Genomic DNA, 19987 nt, shown 5'->3' on the forward strand with positions numbered 1-19987 from the left:
ATACTTTCCTGTTCACAACCACTCTAATATGAAGATTTAATGCATAAACACGTAAGCAGCATTTAGAGGTGGAACAGATTTAAACTACCCTCTACATAGGAATTCATCATCATATTTATAAAAGGTTATGTCTGTTAACTATTAATCTGCAAAGTAAAGTTGGGCTACTCCAGCTGTCAGATAAATGTAATGGAGTAAAAGTACAATAATTTGCTTCAGAAATGTGGTGAAGTACAAAGTAAAGTAAGAATACCTCAACATTGTACTCGAGTAAATGTAGCTACTTAATTACATTCCACCACTGACAGGCTATTCGGACCCAGTGTAAGCGCCTTGTCTTAGAGGAGCATTTAACACAATGATGTAAACCGAGAAGACATATCGATTATTCATCGTTTTCTTTGTGTCTGCAGTTGTTTTCCTACCTCAGTTATTGATGAGTTATTGATTACCATTATTAAAATAACTCTCTGCCTGTAGGCTATTGCATGTAGGCTACAGAGCACTGCAGGTGGTCTTAACAAGACACTATTATAGTGTCTTGTTAAGACCACCTGCCGGCATATCAATATGAATGATTGTATGATTCCCCCATTTAATGTGAAGTAAAAGGCCAAACCTTTACTGAAATGTAATTTCTTCTCTATGCATTGTGTTTCTCCATTAGTGTGGCGGAAATTTGTGGCAGCAACATGAGATTATATTTCTCAACTGAGCACTACAAAGCAAAACTCGATCCGCTGCTGTTACGTAACAGCCGGTGACATAACTCTCTCCAGCCTGGGACAGCCAGGGCGCATAGAGCCCAGGGAGGGGGGGTGACCGGGGCGCAAGGCTTGTGAACGGCCGGCCGATCCAGCTGCACTCTCTCCTCTCTGCTGCTGCTGCCTCGGGGGGAATTACATTATTTCAAAACAACCACACAAGAGGAGGTGTACTGCTGAATAAAGGGCTGCTGACAGAGAGGGGTAAGAACATGACGACCGAGTTTTGGGGCCCGCTGTAAGGACAGGAAAGAAGGCGATATGGCAGTGCATGTTTTCAAATGCCTGCGCCGGCCCGGGCGATAGAACAACCAACAGGTAGTAGGAACTCGAGTTTTGTCACGTTACCGTCCTAATCAAAAGGCGGCAGGTGGAGTTCAAAACCGACTGACTTGGCAGGCGTCTGTGGTTTCTGTGTGTCTTTGAGACTGAGTGTGTAGGGCCACCCAGTGTTTTGACAGAAGAGTTATGGAATATGAGGAGCCCGACGTGCCCCCCGCTGACAACCCCATTAAAAGAGGTAAGAGGATCCATCACTGAGGTTTTATTCTGCAGCATGTGTGGGCTGTTTGAGCTCCAATGCCTTTGCATGTAGCATGCAACTTGTTTTAGCTGATTTTTAATCTTATATTTACATTCTAAAGTGTTATTTTGTATCTTTATGTACCTCTCTCTTACACAAAGCAAACATTATCTCCCAGCATGCCATGCTTTGCCCACTCCCACCCACACCTATCTCCTCCTTCCTACTCTTTATCTCACTCTGATCACCTTTCCTGCACCCGCTGACTCTGTTTCTGTCTTCCCTGTCACTGTGTTCACGGTTATCTTCTTTCCCTCCACTCTCATCCATCTTTAACCCTCCTCATCCCTCTCACTTGAGTGTGGTTAAGGTGCTGTGAGTGGGTAAGAATGGCAGTAAGCCTGAGTAATCCTTGGGGATTAGTTCTTATTTTTGCTTCTGTTTTTGGTCAATGCCTTACTATTCAAAGCCTCTCCCCAGCTGAAATCAAACTGTTGGCACTTGAGACAAGACACCTTGTCCCTCTGGCACAGAGACCCACTACACACCTTTCTACTCTCATATCATGGCAACACAGTTTGCTAGAGTTTACCTGCACTGCTTCATGTAAGTGCAGTGAACAAAATAAAGTGTTTTTATTTAAAGTGATAGAACAGCATCTATACCCTTTACTCACGTAATAGTAGCAGGATCACAGTTGAATAATACTCTATTACAACTCAAAGTCCTGCATTTTAGATTCTACGTAAACGGACAGTTCACCAACGCCAGTGACACGGAGCATTGCAGATAGTTTTGATTGCTTATGCTTACATTCCGCCCCTGTTTGTTTATATTAAAGGAGAATTCCGGCCAATTTTTATGTTAAGCTTGATCGCTATAAATATGCGAGTACAGTCAATAGAAAAAAAAAGAATCGAAAATCGGTGCGGTCAACACGGAGTAGCTGTAGCTACATCTACAAGCTCCCAGTTAGCTAAAACGGCAGTTGTCGGGGCAAGTTTTAGAGTGCCTTTGTGTCTCTTAACAGATACAAAATGCAAATAAAATGTCTGTGCAACATGAACAGGGCCCTTACGTGACAACAAGATGCATTTTAAACTCAGACATTGTTTAAATTCACCTACCCTGTCTCTATCCTGCTGGTAGCTAGCTCGCCCTGCTAGCTGCTAGCTGCTAGCTGCCGTGTGTTCAGCCAGGCTTCTGTGATAATCATCACGCAGCAGTTCCGTGTGTATTTGTAGCATATATATCCATTTTGTGTGTGATCGATCTGGTGTTGGTGAGTAGGAGGCTTGGCAGCGGTGATCTGTGTGGTAGTTCCCTTAGCCGGACTAGCAGGCCCGACCGGCATCCTTGCTTCTGCTTCCTCCCCGCCTTCGTTGCCTCCTGCTCCCCACACAATCCACCGAGCACCCCGACAACTGCTGTTTTAGCTAACTGGGAGCTCGTATACGTAGCTGCAGCTACTCCATGTTGACCGCACCGATTTGGCTCGTTTTTTTTTCTATCGACTGTACTCGCATATTTATAACGATCAAGATTGACGTAAAAATTGGCCGGAATTCTCCTTCAAGTGATGTCTTTTGACTTAGGGGTACTATAGTACAAATATAGAGAGAGAGAGGACAAGAGCAAAAACAGACATTAATTATAAGTCAAGTATGTACACAGCTATGGTCCAAAGTGTCCTTTTTATATTGTCAAGTGGTAGAGATTTAACATTTTTAATTGAAATGTAATCATATACCCAATTGTACTGTAGGGAAACACAGGTTAGTCTTTTTGTCATACCACAATTGCTATTAAACTATTTTAACCTCACTATCTTGCCTCGGGTCAGCTCATGCTGTGCAACCAAATATTGTTCAAACCCACAGAATTGTATTTTAAATTCTTATGAAGATGCCAAAATTCCCAAATATACCAAATACGACGAATTTTGTCTTAAATGATGCACAAGACAACTGGAGCTAGAACCACATGACACACAATACTGTCTGACAGAGTGGAAAAAGATCATTTTAACAGCATAAAAGCTACATAGTGTGTAAGGATTAAGGGGTTAAAAGAACAACATCACCTAACTTAATAGATCCTGGAACTGCTGTAATGGTGTTTCAATCTGGTCAAAGTGGAGTTTCAGTGTGGTTGTACAGTTTTTCATACTGCTGAGATGGCTCTTCTTAAGGTGATGAGTGTCTTGGTTTTAGTGGCTGTTGTGGGTGTCTTCTCATTTTTCTCGAGCGCTGGGTTTAAGTCTCTGGTATTGCTTCACATTGCATTTCCTCCTGCCTGTATAGGTAAAACTCTGCTCCTGTTCATTATTGTTTACAAACTGTCTGTCCCTCAGGGATTTATTGTGGGTCCGATCCTCTTCTCCATATACTCTATTTTTTTATTTGTTAGGGGTCAGTACTAAGCTACATTTTTGACATCTTCATGATTCATGAACCTGACACCCTCAGACAGCTCTATTAGCACAAACGATTTAAGGCTAATTGCACTCTTTAGTCAACAACCTTCTTTTACCCTGACCAACATCCAAACCTACTTTATCAGGTCTGCTTTAAACTAAATTTATACATATTTATTTTTGTATTACATATTCAGTATGTTGTTATTATATATTTATCTGTTTTGTTGTTATTTTCTGATTTACTTTTTAACTAGTTATCCCAACCATCATAGACTTAAAACACCATCTGCCTTTGTGACTTCTCTTACACTACATAATGTTACATTGGCATGAATGTTGGAGAGTACTGAGAAGGTAATAAAGTAGCTAATCTGACTTTATTATGTTTACGTTTTGTATCTTTTCTGTGCTGTATGTCTCATGGTTTATATTCAGGCAAAGTTGTCGGCCTACTCTCTGGGTTCAGTGGTCTTCACTGCTGTTATGTAACGCAGCAACTGTCACTTCAGCAGTCAGCTTAGATGTCAGAGTGTAGAGACGTTAGGGAGATCTTTTTGACTGATTAAGTGGTGTTAATGTTTGTGCCCCTGTAATCATGTAGTCATGTACAGTGTGTGTGTGTGTGTGTGTACGTGTGTACATGGTGGTGGGTTTATGGCCTTGTTGACAGGTGTGTCTTACTAAATGTGTACATGCTGTGTCACATATACTTTTTACAAAAGCCGACTTTGGTCATTGCATTAGTTTTTTTTCCCTACCACTAGCCACAGGCCGCAACCCATTTATTCCATTCACCGTAGAGATCACCTTAAATAAGTCAAAATTATTAAAACCACATTTCAGAAAAGACAGTGGTGTAGCCCGAAAGTCAGTATGTTGCAGGTAACTTTAAATCATATAACCTGGCTCATTCATTTCTGTATTTCATTTACCAAAGAACAAAACTAACCATCAACAAACGGATTTAATCTTTTAAGTGGGAGTGCAGTAATTTGGTAATTATATAAAGAACAACTTACAAAAGATCTTAATATCTTTAAGTGACTGACTAATGAAAAATGGACAATCACTCACCCCTCACTGAAACCATATTAATGTGCAATGCTTATGTTATTTAACATAACAACAAAGAATAAAAATGCATTGCTCTCAATTTGAAATATAGCCTATCCTTTTTATTTAGCTTTTTTTTTTTTTACCAATCCCCTTCAAACATTTGCTCAGTTAGTGTTGACATTTCTTTACATTTTCCATGTGTACGTGCACTGCACTGCTCTGCTTTCATTCCATGCTTTCTGCTTATGAAGCAAAACTGATTTGATGATGGGAGGAAAACAGTGGAAACCACAGAGGGCCTGATCTGGCGAGACCAGCTACCTCTACGTCTTCCATTGATACTTATCTCTCCTGCCTTCAAAACTCTCTGTCTCACACATGCACACGCACACGCACACACACACACACACACACACACACACACACACGACATACACACACACACAGCTCCAGAAATAAACCCCTTGGTTCAGAATCGACCCTCCGTGTGTTTACTCACACTGCAATTCAGACTTTCTCACAATTGTGGTCAAACAGGCAGACAAAAAAATAGGACCTATTGCTTCACAGACACCCACCTTCCTCTGCCTTTATCTTCTGTGTGTGTGTGTGTGTGTGTGTGTACGTGCATGCATGCTTGCGTGCATGCGTGCGCCGAAGAGTCACACAAACATAGACACACAGCAGTGTAAATAGGAATCCTCTAATTTAACCTCTCTGTTATCAGTGAGGCTTCTTATCTGTCCATAGGCCTTTGTACATTGGAAAAAATACTGAAACCCTGCACCAAACTGCCATTCAGGATTTGACAATGAAGAGTTTATCACAACTGAATCTGTAACTTGAAGCCCGGGTTAGTTTCTGTCACATTTCATCCTAGTTTCATTTAATCCCTTGATGAAAAACCAACCCTGTGCATTTCATTTTCAGGATTTCACATAGTTAGATGCTCATTTGCGTATTTGATAGGTTTTGTTACATTTGAACATCACAATAAGTTAAACTATTGTAAGAATTATATATTTACTGCCAAGCTAACACCGCTACAGTGCAGGTTTCAGTGGTGGAAAGAATTATTCAGATAAATGATCTGAATATTTATTTCCACCACTGTTACCTGCACTTACCGGTAAAAGTAGCAATACAAAATGTAGTAAAAGTCATGTATTTAAAATTGTACTAAAGTAGCAGAAGTGTTTGCAAAGTATTTATTATGCACCCCTTCTAACTGTTTTATTATATTATTGAACCGTTGTTATTGATGCCTTAACCCGTAAGCAGTACTTTCATGTTGCAGTTGGTGGTGTTGTGATTGTTTAGTACTGTGAAATGTAGTGAATTAGAAGTGTAAGGAGCAGAAAATAAATTTAAATACTTAAGTAAAGTACAAGTATGTAAAAACTGTACTTGAGTAAATGTACTTAGCTATTTTCTAAAACTGGCAGGAATGAAACAATCCCAGAAACCAGAGTACCAGTGTGCTGTTTAGTCCTGGTTCAGTTTAGGGTTTAACCTGAGTTTAATTAAGTGAAGCTTTTGAGCACACTTCGTGTTCTGTTTCTCAAATATTGACCCGGATGCTCATTTGTAGTATAGCTTGTAGTAAACCTTAGATATTCAGTAACACTAATTTTATCTCCGTCAGGAGGAGCCGTGTTCAAGAAGACTCATTTGAGTAAGTTCTCTGTGAAATACTGTGTGTAAGCATGTGTGTGTGTATGACATTGAGTTTGTGCTAGATATTTGTGCATGCATTGTGGTTATAGTTAGTGAACATACAACACTGCACCTGTATCACGCAAACACACACTCGTGGTGTTGCTGGAGTTGGGCCATTAGCAACACAGTGTGTGTGCTGTGTGTTGCGCCTGTGCTGCCCCCCTCACACACACACACACACACACACACACACTCACTCACTCACTCACTCACTCACTCACTCACTCACTCACTCACTCACTCACTCACTCACTCACTCACTCACTCACTCACACAAACACACACACACACAGATTGATGAAAATAACAACTACTATGGCTGTGGCACTGGCATCTGAATGCAGATGACAGCGATAACATCTCGTCTTTTTTTAACTTCTTTGGTTTAACACCTTCTGCCACAACTTGGGCACACCTGGGTGTGTTATCATGTGCGGAGACACTGTGTGTAACACACCACCAACCTTCATGTTAGGTGGTGTGATGATAAACAAATTGAGCTTAAATAATACCGATTTTTATTGATCGTTGCTCGTGAGTAAGAGCACATGTATATAAAACCAGACTGAGTGGAGAAATCATGTTGGATTTTGTTTTGGAGCTGGTGGGGGGGGGGAGTTAGAGCGCCATGGTGATCTTGTGTCGTTCAGTGCATCGGTCAGGTGCTATAGATGGAGGGATGATAGAGGGAGAGAAAGATAACTAAGTATACATACTTAAGTACTATAATTTTGAGGCACTTGTAGCTACTGTACTTGAGTATTTCCATTTCAGCTACTTTATTCTTCTACCCCACTACATTTAACAGAGATACTGTTCTACATTTATATGATAGATACAGTTACTATAAAATATATATGGTGTTGGGGCGGCCTCTGGCTCACCCAGTAAGAGCGTTCTCCCCATGTTGGCTGAGTCCTGCAGCGGCGCAGGGTTCTAGTCCGACCTTCTGCCCTTTGCTGCGTGTCATCCCCCATCTCTCTCCCCCTTTAATATCTATCCACTTTCAAAATAAAGGGAAAAGCCCCAAAAAAATAATCTTTAAAAAAAAAAATATATGTATAGTATATTATACATAACAATATATTATATATTGTTATAGATTAAACTATATAAAGTAGTTAAAATTTCTTCCACCTCGACCAGCTGCAAAATTGAAATGCTTCTTACATTTACATATACCCCTTGCATTGAGATTAATGCATCAGTAATAATAGTCCAGTAATATGACATAACCCTCATTATTTTACTTTGGATACATGCCTGCAATACTTTTGCACTCTAACATAAGTACAATTCTGAACGTTAACGTACAGTATAAGAGAGTCATTTAATTGTGTTGTATTGATACTTTTGCTCAAGTAAAATATCTCAATACTTGTTTTGAAACACCCATGTCATAAGCATAGACAGGAAAACTTAAAAAATAAAAATTCTAATCATAAGTGTGAGTTAGAGAATAAATACAATTTTAGTTTACTGAAATCCTTCTGTAACTTACATGTTTTTACTGGATCCCCAGGTATTCCTGTTGAAAATGGTTTGATTTAAATTCTCAGGGAGAGTCTTAAAGGTGCCAGACACTATAAAACACTTTTTTTTTTTTAGACGTGTGGTGTAGAGTGAGGGGGCGAAGGATAACAACAAAGGTATAAGGAAAAAGTACCTTGAAAAAGAAGCCAGGGCAGGGGACAGTCCCCCCCTTTCTTTGTCTCTTTCTCCTCTCTCTCTCAAACACACACACACACACACACACACACACACACACACACACACACACACACACACACACACACACACACACACACACACACTTACACTTACACTTACACTTACACGCTAACAAGGAAGGTGAGGCGGTGACTGACACTCAAAAGTCTGAATATGTGTGCTGAAGTTGCAGTGAGCACCTGACCCGGCTCGCTAAAGGACGAACGAAAAAAAGAAGAAAGATTGAAAGAATAGGTGGTGCGAACATTTTTTTTTTTAAAAGTATTGTTAGACAAAGTGAGAGGACAAGTGAGTTTGTGAAAGTGGGACAAACGTCGACAAGTGAAGGATGATGCGAGGTAGGGATGAAGTGTGTGAATGTGTATGTGTGTGTATGTGTGTGTATGTGTGGGCAGTTCAATCAAAGATGTGTTATCAGTTAGATTAATTACATGCTTTTTACTCATCAAAGCTTCTCTTCAATCCTGATTTTATAGTTTATCGAAAGTGATTACTGCAACCTGTTGCTTCTGATGCACCATGTAGTTATAAAGATATCTAATAATGTCAGTCATGTTTAGGTTTTAAATCAGATCTGACTGTATTCATGCACTTAGACACCTGTGGATTCAAACATGTCAATGTTTTTTTTTAACTTATTATGCTGTGTGACGAAGCTTATTACACTTTTCATTTTTAAAGTAACACTGGGTTGCACAGGGAAAGCTTTCTTTAAGTCGATTTGAACATTTAACCTTTGAATTTAAACATATTTTAAGTAGCTCTGTAACAGATCACATACAATACACACACACGTGTGTACGTACAGTTTAAAGTACACCTTATGAACGCAGTTGTTCATATTTGTTTTGAAACTACATTGGGTTTCTCCAGAGTTCAAGATTGGCTGACTGTTGGGTATGTTCACATCAATATATGTGTTTCACTTTTAGGGTTTGGTAACATGACTCAATTCTGAGCTCTCTTTGATAGATTTAAGATTTGAATCATGTCTTAGATATTTCTTCCCTCTCTGCCTCCCACATGAACAAGACAAGAAGAACAAAATGTTAAAATGTATACGTTTTGAAACAAATTTCATACATTTTGAGTTGATTGTGAGTCATTATGTTTTCATATCATTAACAATTAATGTGATATTTGAGATGTTTCAAACCCTTTTGCAAACACTTCCACTGAATACTTAAAAACGAAAGAGACAGGAAAACAGGATGCTTCATAACCGCAGTGCATCAGTTTGAATGGACTGACTTCACACACATACAGTAGACAGGATGCAGAGGAAATGCTGATATTATTGTAAAAATGTGATAATGAAAATGATTAAAAGATGTGATTTCCTATACAATGTAAAACACACACAACACCCAGAAGTGAAGAAGACACAGATGAAGAGAAATGATTAATCTTTTCAATGCAAGTTGCTTACGCACTCTTTCTCTATTGCAACATGCAAGCAAGCAAGCAAGCAAACACACACACACACACACACACACACACACACACACACACACACGTATAGATGTAGAAGCACACACGGATCCGCAGGTGTTTTTTAGATGGCGCCTAGATATAGCATATCTCAGCCCTGCAGCTGTGTGTGGATACTGTGTGCATGAAAAAGAGAAAAGGAGGCTCCCATTGCTGACAATATAACTTTTTGTGTGTTCAATTCAGCAGTAAACCTTTCATTATCTAATTCTCTGGTGTTACACACTCACTTGATGCTGTCAGAATTTTCTCACACATACATTTTGTATGGCTTTGTTGTTGTGTTCGGGAGATTGCTGTGTAGATTCTTACACAGTTTCTTTATCAGAAAGGATTTCCTTGTTCCTCTGCACTTCCAAAGCAGCAAAAGCGGTTGGCTTTAGATCAAAGCTAACATCAAAATCGCAGGTGACACATTCCCCCCCAAAATATGGTAAAAGAAATACAACACTTGAGCTGATTCACCCTTTGCTACTGTCAAAACATTACCTCTTAACCCCCCCCCCCTAAGTTCAGCTTCAAAGTAAAATATGGTAAATCTGATGCTAATGGGTGTTCAGATCAGCTTTGACAATTTCGTTTTTCTCAAATAAGTTACTGTAGGTAGTTGTTCTCACTATGTTGTTGTCTTCAAATAATGAATGAAACGCCTACTGAGTTCTCACATTTATGTTACAGCCAGCACAGTTTGATTCAAAAACATAAAGACCTGTAGACCTGCAGTCAGCATTAAAATATATGTAACCAGAAATTAGTAGTAACAAAATATTCAATACAGAAGGGTGGTAAGAAATACTTCTTATCTCATAGCTTTAATTTAATCTGATGAGTAATAGTCATGTTTCTTTCTGTTTGTTTCTCTCTCTTTTTTAGGTTTTGTCTTAGATCCTTATTTAGAGGTTATAGTTAGGATCAAGATATTCTCAAAGCATTTCTTCTTGTAAAGGAAATTCATTCGGACAGGCATATTTTAATTTAGTTTCAGTAAGTAAGCTTTAGAGCTTTTAAAGTTCGTTTTCTGCTCTGCATGGCAGGGCCAATTAATCTAAAGTTGGATTTGGTATGACATTTACCTTTAATTTACTGTATTTGTAATGAGAAAAGCTTGCATTTTTTATATGCATATATTTTGTTAATTATCAAGATATCACAATTTACTTTCTTCCCCATATACATTTGATACAATATAAAATCTGTTTAGTGTGGTCTTGGTATTACTTAAGTCATGATGAATGATGCAAACATCTTGCCTCGGCAAGTCACTCATTTTAAATCTTTAAAGTATAATTTATATAAATTACAGAAGATTGCGACACCAACAAAAAAGCTTTCTTTATTATTAATAATAATGACATGAATTATGATTAAAATTATTTTATGTGTCGTAAAAACATTTAACTTGCAGTGGTGTTGTCGATAAATAAAAGGATCATAAATTGTGTATAATCCTCCTGACCGAGGTTTAATAACGTGTTGTTTGAAAACTTTAAAAGCCTTTTGTGTGTTGTGTGTGTGTGTGTGTGTGTGTGTGTGTGTGTGTGTGTGTGTGTGTGCGTGCGTTTGAGTGAGGTGTGTATACAAAGTTTGTTTGCACTCTTGCTTGCGTATTTAACAAAGGTAAGCTTCCGTCAGAGGAAAGTTTAGGTTTTTTGTCTGTTTACAGTGCAAAGACCAGACTGCTGACAGGTTGTTTTAGGCTGTGACAGAAAAATTTAGTGGCAATTTGTGTCTACACACACACACACACACACACACACACACACACACACACACACACACACACACACACACACACACACACACACACACACACACACACCACAAACTGAAATGAACTCTTTCTAGGTTGTAATTCAGAGATTAAAACTTTCCTTACATTTTCTTTTCTTTACATATGATTTCCTCAGTATATTTTAAATGATACATATTGATGACTCTTTTTCGCCTTTTCAGGCTTGCTCTGTGATTTTTTCACATTACGAGTACTCTTTACTTTGTCTTGTCATCTAGCTTGACAAGAATTATAAAAATTGAGAACCAAAGTTATTGTCCAGCATTCAGCAGGAAGTTATAACACTCATGAGAAACCTTGAATGTTTCAAAGTGTCTGTTTGCTGTTATACACGGAAGCTTCCGTTGTTCGTACGGCGACTCTGACAAAATGTGCTTCGTTTTTCATTGATCACTCTAAAACCTGATCAAAAGATTTAAATCAGTCCATCTCTGCACAGCAGTGTCCTGGTATATGCGGAAGCGTGGGAGGTGGCATTCTTTTATTTTGACAACCCAAACCAGAACATTTCCACCACTGCACTACTGTACTCAAACATCTTTACTTCTTAACATCATCTCGCACATAATGCATTGATTTTAGGATAAACAATTGAAATCTATTGGATTGGTTGTTTTGTTTAAATGTCTGGTCTCTCTTCAGTATGAAGATGTAATGCAGCTTTGTGTGGTGTGTTTATGGTTAGTTTCATATTGTACGGTGTTACTGAAACGCAGTGGAAATATAAAATGTTGACGGTTTGTCAAGAGATATTGTAAACAATGACATAATGCAACTAAAGTAAATAGTGCTACTTGGCAGACTGGAAAACAAAATGAATCTTCATTACTGAATTGAGCACATAAGCACATGAGATTGACTGTAGAAATATATTGTTAACCTTATTAATTGGGTCATGCTCAGGGGTTGAGCAGGCCTACCACATGAAGCTAAACCAATATACAGTACGTTAAGCATTTGCCAGTAAAACAAGTTCAATTCTAGACTAAACTTAAATGTATTTGTAAAACAAGCACTGTCTTTCAGCCATGTTGGCTGCTACAAACAAAGAACCCGATAATACTGATAAAAACACTAATGGAAGAAATAAAGGTGTTCTAGTTCTTTTTCAGTATTTTATCTATTACTCACTCTCTCTCTCACACACACACACACACACACACACACACACTAGGAGATGCTGGGTTTGATTGGTCTTAGCCTGTGGCTGGAGATAACAAGGTGAGACCATAATAAAATCTGTTTTGTTTATCTGCTGCTAAGTTAATTTCCATATATTATATACTGGTGTCTTGGAACTCTCAGGCCAATCAAAGGTAGATTCCCTGTTCTGCAGGTGTTTGTTTTGTTTAGTTTGTCACCGAAAAAGATGATTTATTAACTTGATCCTGCTTTCGACACTGTGCTGTGTCGGTAGGTTGTCTTATAAAGAATTATCAAATCTATGATTGCGTGGAAAGTTGATGGAGGAGCATTGTGATTGTTGTGTGTGTTTGTGTGTGTGACTATGTGCGTGATCAGTGAAAGGTTGTGGGTCACAGTGGATTTCCTGTTGTTTGAGGTTGACAATCAGAAGTGAAATAGTGTAGAAAAAATACAGAGACCACTCATGTTCTCTCTGCCTATCCTGCACTACAGATAGAAACACAATCATAGTCACAGCTCAGTGACTTATCTGATGACTTTAAATGATATGATATTTATCTTGCAGGAAAGGTTTCTGTTGAGTTTATTAAAAACCAAATAATCCAGTCATCTTTTACAGTGTCAGTATCTCAATGAATTTGTAAAATACTCTAATCCTTATCATGGTGAATCTTGAGGTCAATCACCTCTATTGGCAGCAGTAGCTGCAGCAATCTCATCTCTCATTTCTGCTTCATCGCACATGCTTGTACTCTACGTGTGCATTTAAAAAGTCTATTTCACCTTAGACCGGCTGTGCTCCTCAGGAGCCTTCAGTTGATCCCTGTGGCACCAGATAAAGAGGGCACACACTGACACACTAACACACACTCGTGAGAAAATGTGACACAGTTATGCACGGAAACGCAAATACTACTGTATATAAGCATCAGACGTAAGAGCTCGTCTCACACCTTCAGTGCATTTGTGCAAGGAAGAGAGAGAAGATGACAGGAATAGATAAAAGGAGAGATTATTTAGTATGAAAATGACAATACGTTACGCTCCTCTTCCTGAATGTGTGTCATTATTTAATGAGACTTTTCAAATTTATTATATAATGTGAATTATACACAGTAACATTTTATTGGTTTATCAGGACATACTATACAACTGTTCACACCTGTCCCCAACACAGGGTTTTAGACATTTCTAATACTTCAATGGATCAAATGACTCTGACAAAAATCGCCATTAACCAAAAGACTGAGGGGCGTGAGAGCTCGCAGAGATCAGGGGCACAGGGGGAGGCGAGAGGGGGGTGGGCCGTTACTGGCAGTGATGAAGGTAGAGAGAGTGCATTACTGGCAGCTGTGTCCTTTATGAGCGAGACAGAGAAGGATTCACAAAGTAAGAAATGACATGAAAGAGGGACAGTCACAGTGAAAGAGAAGCCAGTCAACCACTTAAAAGGACTCTGAGGTTGACACCTTCGTATTCGCCGCTTTTCTCCATTTGCAAATATTCCACGTCCTCAGAATTTTTTGTGGTTATTTTGTTCTTTATTATTAACGCAAGAGGTGTTTGAGAGGAAAATACCTTTGGTTCACTCAACACAACAATTGATATATGTTTAAGGGGAAGTACAGCAGACTAAAGTTCTCACAGTGGGAATCGCTTTCCAGTTGACTTCATTGGGTAAAAATATGCTGTGTCATTATGGCATATTTTACTTCTACAGTGAGAAGCTGTATACTATAGAGATTAAGATATTTCATTGGATATTGAAATGATTTATGAATCAGAAAACATAATGAATTCTATAATATTATTCATAGAACATAAAAGACATTTTAGCTTTTCATATCCTGTTCAGTATTGTATTATCTGAGTGAGTGTGATAATGCACCTGTGGAGGAAAGTAGAAGAGGGCTGCATTTGAACATATTAAAATAACTGCTTTTATTTCTGTTTGTTCAGCTCAGATTGAAGTTATCCCGTGTAAGATCTGCGGTGATAAATCCTCTGGAGTGCATTATGGAGTCATCACTTGTGAGGGCTGCAAGGTGAGATGGCAGTATGCAACACTTACTGCACACACACACACTGCACACACACACACACACACACACACACACACACACACACACACACACACACACACACACACACACACACACACACACGACTTATCAGTATTAAAGGAGCAGAAAATACACTTCAGAGAGTTAGATAAGAAGATTGATATCATTCTCATGTCTGTCCATTCAATATGAAGCTACAGCTAGCAGCCTGTTAGCTTATCTTACTAGAAAAAAAAACGGAAAGGGGGGGGGTGCAGCTAGCTCTGTTCTTCAAGGTAGGAAATCTACCTACCAGCACCTCTAAAGGTCGTTAATCAACACGTTATATCGTCTTTGTTTAATCTGTAGAAAAAGATGAAGTGTAACAACAACATGATGTGGTTTTAGGGAGGGTTATGTGTCGGACTATTTCTTGACCTGGTGCAGTTAATTCTTGGAGTTTCTTGCTGGTTGCCAGAACCAGACTAGCTGTTTCCTCCTGAGACGGTAACCTAAGCTAAGCTAACCGGTTTCTGGCTCCAGCTTCACACTGAACAGATGAGAGTGGTATCAGTCTTTTCATCTAACTCTCAGCAAGAAGGCAAATGAGCATTGTTCCCAAAATGTTGAACTATTCCCCTAACAGTAAGAGCTAACCAATATATTGGCCAATAATTGTATATTGTGATAAGTAACAAGAAATGTGAGCATAGAAATGTCAAATATATGTTTGAGGTAGTTTAGAAACAATGTCCCGTGACATAGTTTGTTTATCAGAGCTTTCAAAGCAAAACTTTAAACTTGTATATTATGTGTTTATGTAATAAAGAATACTGTAGGCCTACTATACATACTAATGGCTGATGTGTGATCATTACATTTTTGTAAGTCTTAAATATCAATATTTGCATATGCCTCAAAAATCCTCTTTCTGTCAGGCTCTGTTAACCATGCCATACCCACCACCCCTCAGGGATTTTTCCGGCGTAGCCAGCTGCCTACTGTATCCTACTCCTGCTCCAGGCAGAACAATTGTCAGATCGACCGGGCCAGCCGCAACCGCTGCCAACACTGCCGCCTGCAGAAGTGCTTAGACCAGGGCATGAGCAGAGATGGTGAGACACAAACGTCACACACAAACTGTTCTTCATTCACAGCATTTGGTTATTTTTATGTGTTAATTTTTTTGTCCTCCTCAGCGGTTAAGTTCGGACGGATGTCCAAACGTCAGCGGGACTCTCTGATCGCTGAAGTGGAGAGGCACCGACAGCAGCAGCAGCAGCAGCAGCAGCAGCAGCAGCAGCTTCAGGGAGACGCCCAGTCTCTCTTGTCCTTCCCCACCAAGGCTCGTCAAGACTGCTCCCCACAGCTCCTTCAGCCCATGGCCTCAGCCTACTCCTTCACCGGGGGGGCCGAGCTGCTGTCCTACACCGCTGATGTTCACCCTTACCTGGTGTGCTCCCCGAACGAGACGCAGGTGTCGGGTATGATCTACCGAGGCTCAGGTGTGTCTCCCACATCGAGATCCCAGGGAAGGGGGGACAACAGCGGACACCCCGACATAAGAGGTGAGGCGCTCATGTGTGTACACACGTCACTGTGTGCTGTTCCCTTCGTCCTCCTCTGCTTATTTCTTATTTGTCTTCTCTATTCCTCATGTCAGAATTTGACTCCAGACAGCCATCTCATGATCTGGTGACGATTCACCCCTACAATCCTCTGGAGGATCCTTACAGCCTCTATCCTCACTCTCTGAGAAACATAGGTGAACAAACAACAATGTGGGCTAACTTGAATAAAGTTCTGTTGTATTTTTTATATTTACAAGTGTTTCTTTTTTTTCTGTTTCAGATGAGCTGTGTGCCAGCATTGTGCGTTCCCACAGAGAGACCAGCAAGTACAGAATGGAGGAGCTGCAAGCTCTCAGATGGAAACTGTTTAGCAGAGAGGAGATCCAAGCCTACCAGAGCAAAGTATGCCAACCTGATGACTGTTTTTTGGTTCTCAAACTTCCTCTTGCATTTGTGTGACCTCACTCAGTCTCAGAACAAAACACGCCATTTCAGATGGCTTGAGGCTGAGGCTACTTTTGATTAATCAAACAGAAAACTGAGAAAACTTTTATGATTTCCCCTCTCCTCTTCTTCTCCCTCTTTGATCACACGGGATGTTCAATTTAAAGTTAATTACTTTGTTAGTCCTCCAAAATTTGCTTTTCAGCAGCACATATGCTATAATATATAATTACAGTAAATAAAGAGATAAAATACAGAAACGTGCTACGGTAAATCAGTAGACAAGAGAGTGAGGATGTGTTTATGTTGGATGATTTCAAGTTTAAGTCCCTTTTTTGTTTGATTGGAACATTATGTTGAAATAACCCCCCCCCCCCAACAATCTTATTCTTACTCCCAGTCAGTGGATGATATGTGGCAGCACTGCGCCATCCGACTGACTGATGCCGTGCAGTATGTTGTGGAGTTCGCAAAACACATCCCAGGCTTCCGTATGCTCAGCCAGAACGACCAGATTGCTCTCCTGAAGACTGGTGAGTTTACCTGCCACTTACAAGAATTCATTGTTACCTTCAATCCCAAGCTAAAATGATTTTAATCTCTTTTAACAAATCCTTTATCTTCACTCAGGCTCCATGGAGGTGGTTTTGGTCAGGATGAGCCGCTTCTTCAACACAGAGAACAACACAGTCTTCTTCGATGGGAAATTTGCTGGAGCTGAAGTCTTCAAGTCTTTGGGTGAGGATTTCTCTACACGTTGCTCCAATCTGAAGCACAAAGGCAGTTCTAATACCATTTGTGCAGTGAGCACAATATATACATATATGGTGGTTTATCAGTGCTCTGTGGTTTCTTTTCTTGCAGCATGTGGTGATTTAATCACAGCGGTGTTTGACTTTGCTCACGGTATGTGTGCTCTAAAGCTCACCGATCAGCAGATCGCTCTCTTCAGTGCTCTGGTGCTGATCAACACAGGTAAGATCAGCTCACCTGTCTCTCAATTATGTTGCATGTTATTCCTCAGTTTTGAAACATATAAAAGTGTGAAGACACTACAGTAGTCACAGTTGGTTACCAGCAGGATAAGCAACATATTTCTGTCTTTGAACTTTTCATTAGGCAACATCCATTTCATTTTGTTTACCTTTTGGAAGCAGATTTTTCTTACCTTGTTCTGCAGGATTTAGCCTGGTCTATGTTATCAGATGCTGTGATCATCTTTGAGACCAAAAAGTTAACATTTTGAAAATATAGTTTATTCATTTTGATCCAAATTAAGCAAATTACATTTTTAATCAATATTACAAAAACATTCAATTTTTATTGCCCAAATACACGTACAAGTCCTCCTTTTAGCATCTTTTCCATCACATTTGTCCGTGAGGTTTTCTCCATCCGTTCCACACAAATAACCTTTCTGCCCCCCAGTGGCTGTTAGTAGGCATGGTAATTTAACAGGCCACACAGTGAACAAGGACTATTCACATATATGTAGAATGATTTGAGTTTACAGTAAGGTGTTAAAATAAATCCCCCTTTGCTTTTTTGTTTTTCTGTGCAGATCGTCCATGTTTGGAGGATAGAGGAAAAGTTCAGCGAGTGCAAAGAAGCGTGGAGTTTGGACTCACACACATTCTACACCGAGACAACCAAGAAAGTCTATTGCACAAGGTACAGAGCAGATACTTTCCCTTTATTTACTTTATCCAAATATATTATTCTTTGACCTGCGTGTTTGTCACTGTAGTAAAGAGTGGAGGTCTGACTGTGTCTGTGTCCTCCCTGCAGCTGTACCAGAGGATGGCAGTGTTGCGTTCACTGTGCAGTCTGCACATGGAGAAGCTGCGCTGGTTCAGTCAGCGTTACCCGCTCACTGCTCACTCTCTTTTCCCTCCGCTCTACAAGGAGCTGTTCGCCTCTGAGGCAGAGCTGCTGCCGGGAACCATTCACTGATGATTCACTAGAATATGCAAAGACACACATTCACACATTATTTCAAGTCTCATAATTACTTCCTGACAGAATCTATTTTTCTAATAATGACAATAAATGAGAAAAGCACAGTAATCATAGCGTGTTAAGTATTACATGAATTCCAGCAGAGCTTTTTTGGTAGATTGTGTCAACATACATTTCAATATTTTGATAGCTTAAAACTATTTTGATTATTCCAGGGAAATTGTTGTTCTTTGACAGCACATTGCCAGTGAGGTACGGTATTCATTTTCTCTCAGGATGTGCCCTTGTGAGTCACAGTTACTGTGTGTCACAGTGCGTCAGACATAGAGATTCAAAGAGGCAGGACACAATCGTTGTCAACTGAAACTTAAAAAGGTAGTCCAACCAAAATCTATCTTTAGAGTATAAAACAAATATATACAGTACAAATAGAAAAATAAAATAGATATAGATATATTGCATAATACATTCTCCCTTCAAAACAGGAAATATTGGGTGTATGTTATTTACATATTCAGTGTTAAACACACCCAGAAAACAAGAGACAACCTGCTTCTTTGTATCTGTACGTCTGTAGAGAAATGTCTCTCCTCAGGTTGATAAGTCCTACAAAGCAGCAGTACCTCTCAAATGTTATCCTTTGTGTTTAAATAAATCCTCACAGGCTTGTATGTCTTTTGAGCTTGAAAATATGTTGCATTAAATGTAGAAATTGAATTTAAAGTGTGAGAGGTACAGTAGAAGTCTCTTCCTCTGTGTGCAAACTTTTCCTTTTTTTTCAGATTAAGTTACATATTGTATGTTTTGTTTTGTTTACATATCTTTGACTAAAGCCATAAGTAAAGATATAATGATGAGAGGTTTCAGCATTAAGTACTGTATGTCCGGATGTAGTCCTCTCTGTTCCTGGAACAGCTGAAATTATGATGAAGATAATTCCATGTAAATCTTCTAATAAACGAGGCTGTGAAACCAAGTACATGTGGTAACTATATTTGTCTTTTGTAAACTATCTAATACAAACAGTTGAGTAAGACTGAGACATGCAAGAAAAAAAGATTATGTTATGTTATGATAATACAAATCCTGAACTCAACAAAAAACAGTTTATTCATAGCAGACATAGCTCTAAAGTGATAAGCATGATATATCATTCTCAGTATCATATTAGAGAACATCCAGGCATAGTCCCTGCACCATACTGTAGAGCGAGGGCTGCAGCATTCAACAAAAAGAAAATATTAATCATTGTGGGTGACCCTTTAGCAGTGGAAAGTTGTTATCAGTTAGTCATAAACAAAAACTGTTGCTAACCAAGTTAGGAGGAAGC

The 19987-nt window shown here is 39.3% G+C and overlaps 1 protein-coding gene across 5 annotated transcripts; it reads left to right on the top strand.

Annotated features, from left to right (window-relative positions):
• Positions 1 to 786: 786 nt before the first annotated feature.
• On the top strand, positions 787 to 19636 carry rorc (RAR-related orphan receptor C). Of its 5 annotated transcripts, none has more exons than XM_039805032.1 (13): positions 787 to 1082; positions 1164 to 1284; positions 6408 to 6437; positions 14601 to 14686; positions 15657 to 15798; positions 15883 to 16251; positions 16347 to 16448; positions 16535 to 16656; positions 17099 to 17231; positions 17329 to 17436; positions 17563 to 17673; positions 18260 to 18369; positions 18487 to 19636. In XM_039805032.1, the coding sequence occupies exons 2-13, from the start codon at positions 1233 to 1235 to the stop codon at positions 18649 to 18651; spliced, it is 1530 nt and encodes a 509-aa protein (XP_039660966.1). In that variant the 5' UTR covers positions 787 to 1082; positions 1164 to 1232; the 3' UTR covers positions 18652 to 19636. The 5 variants fall into 5 exon arrangements, with proteins under 5 accessions (XP_039660966.1, XP_039660967.1, XP_039660968.1 ...); XM_039805033.1 differs by having other exon boundaries at positions 1192 to 1284; XM_039805034.1 differs by lacking the exon at positions 6408 to 6437 and having other exon boundaries at positions 1192 to 1284.
• Positions 19637 to 19987: the final 351 nt, after the last annotated feature.

This window comes from Perca fluviatilis, chromosome 7, assembly GCF_010015445.1.
Source record: "Perca fluviatilis chromosome 7, GENO_Pfluv_1.0, whole genome shotgun sequence".
Taxonomy (NCBI): domain Eukaryota; kingdom Metazoa; phylum Chordata; class Actinopteri; order Perciformes; family Percidae; genus Perca; species Perca fluviatilis.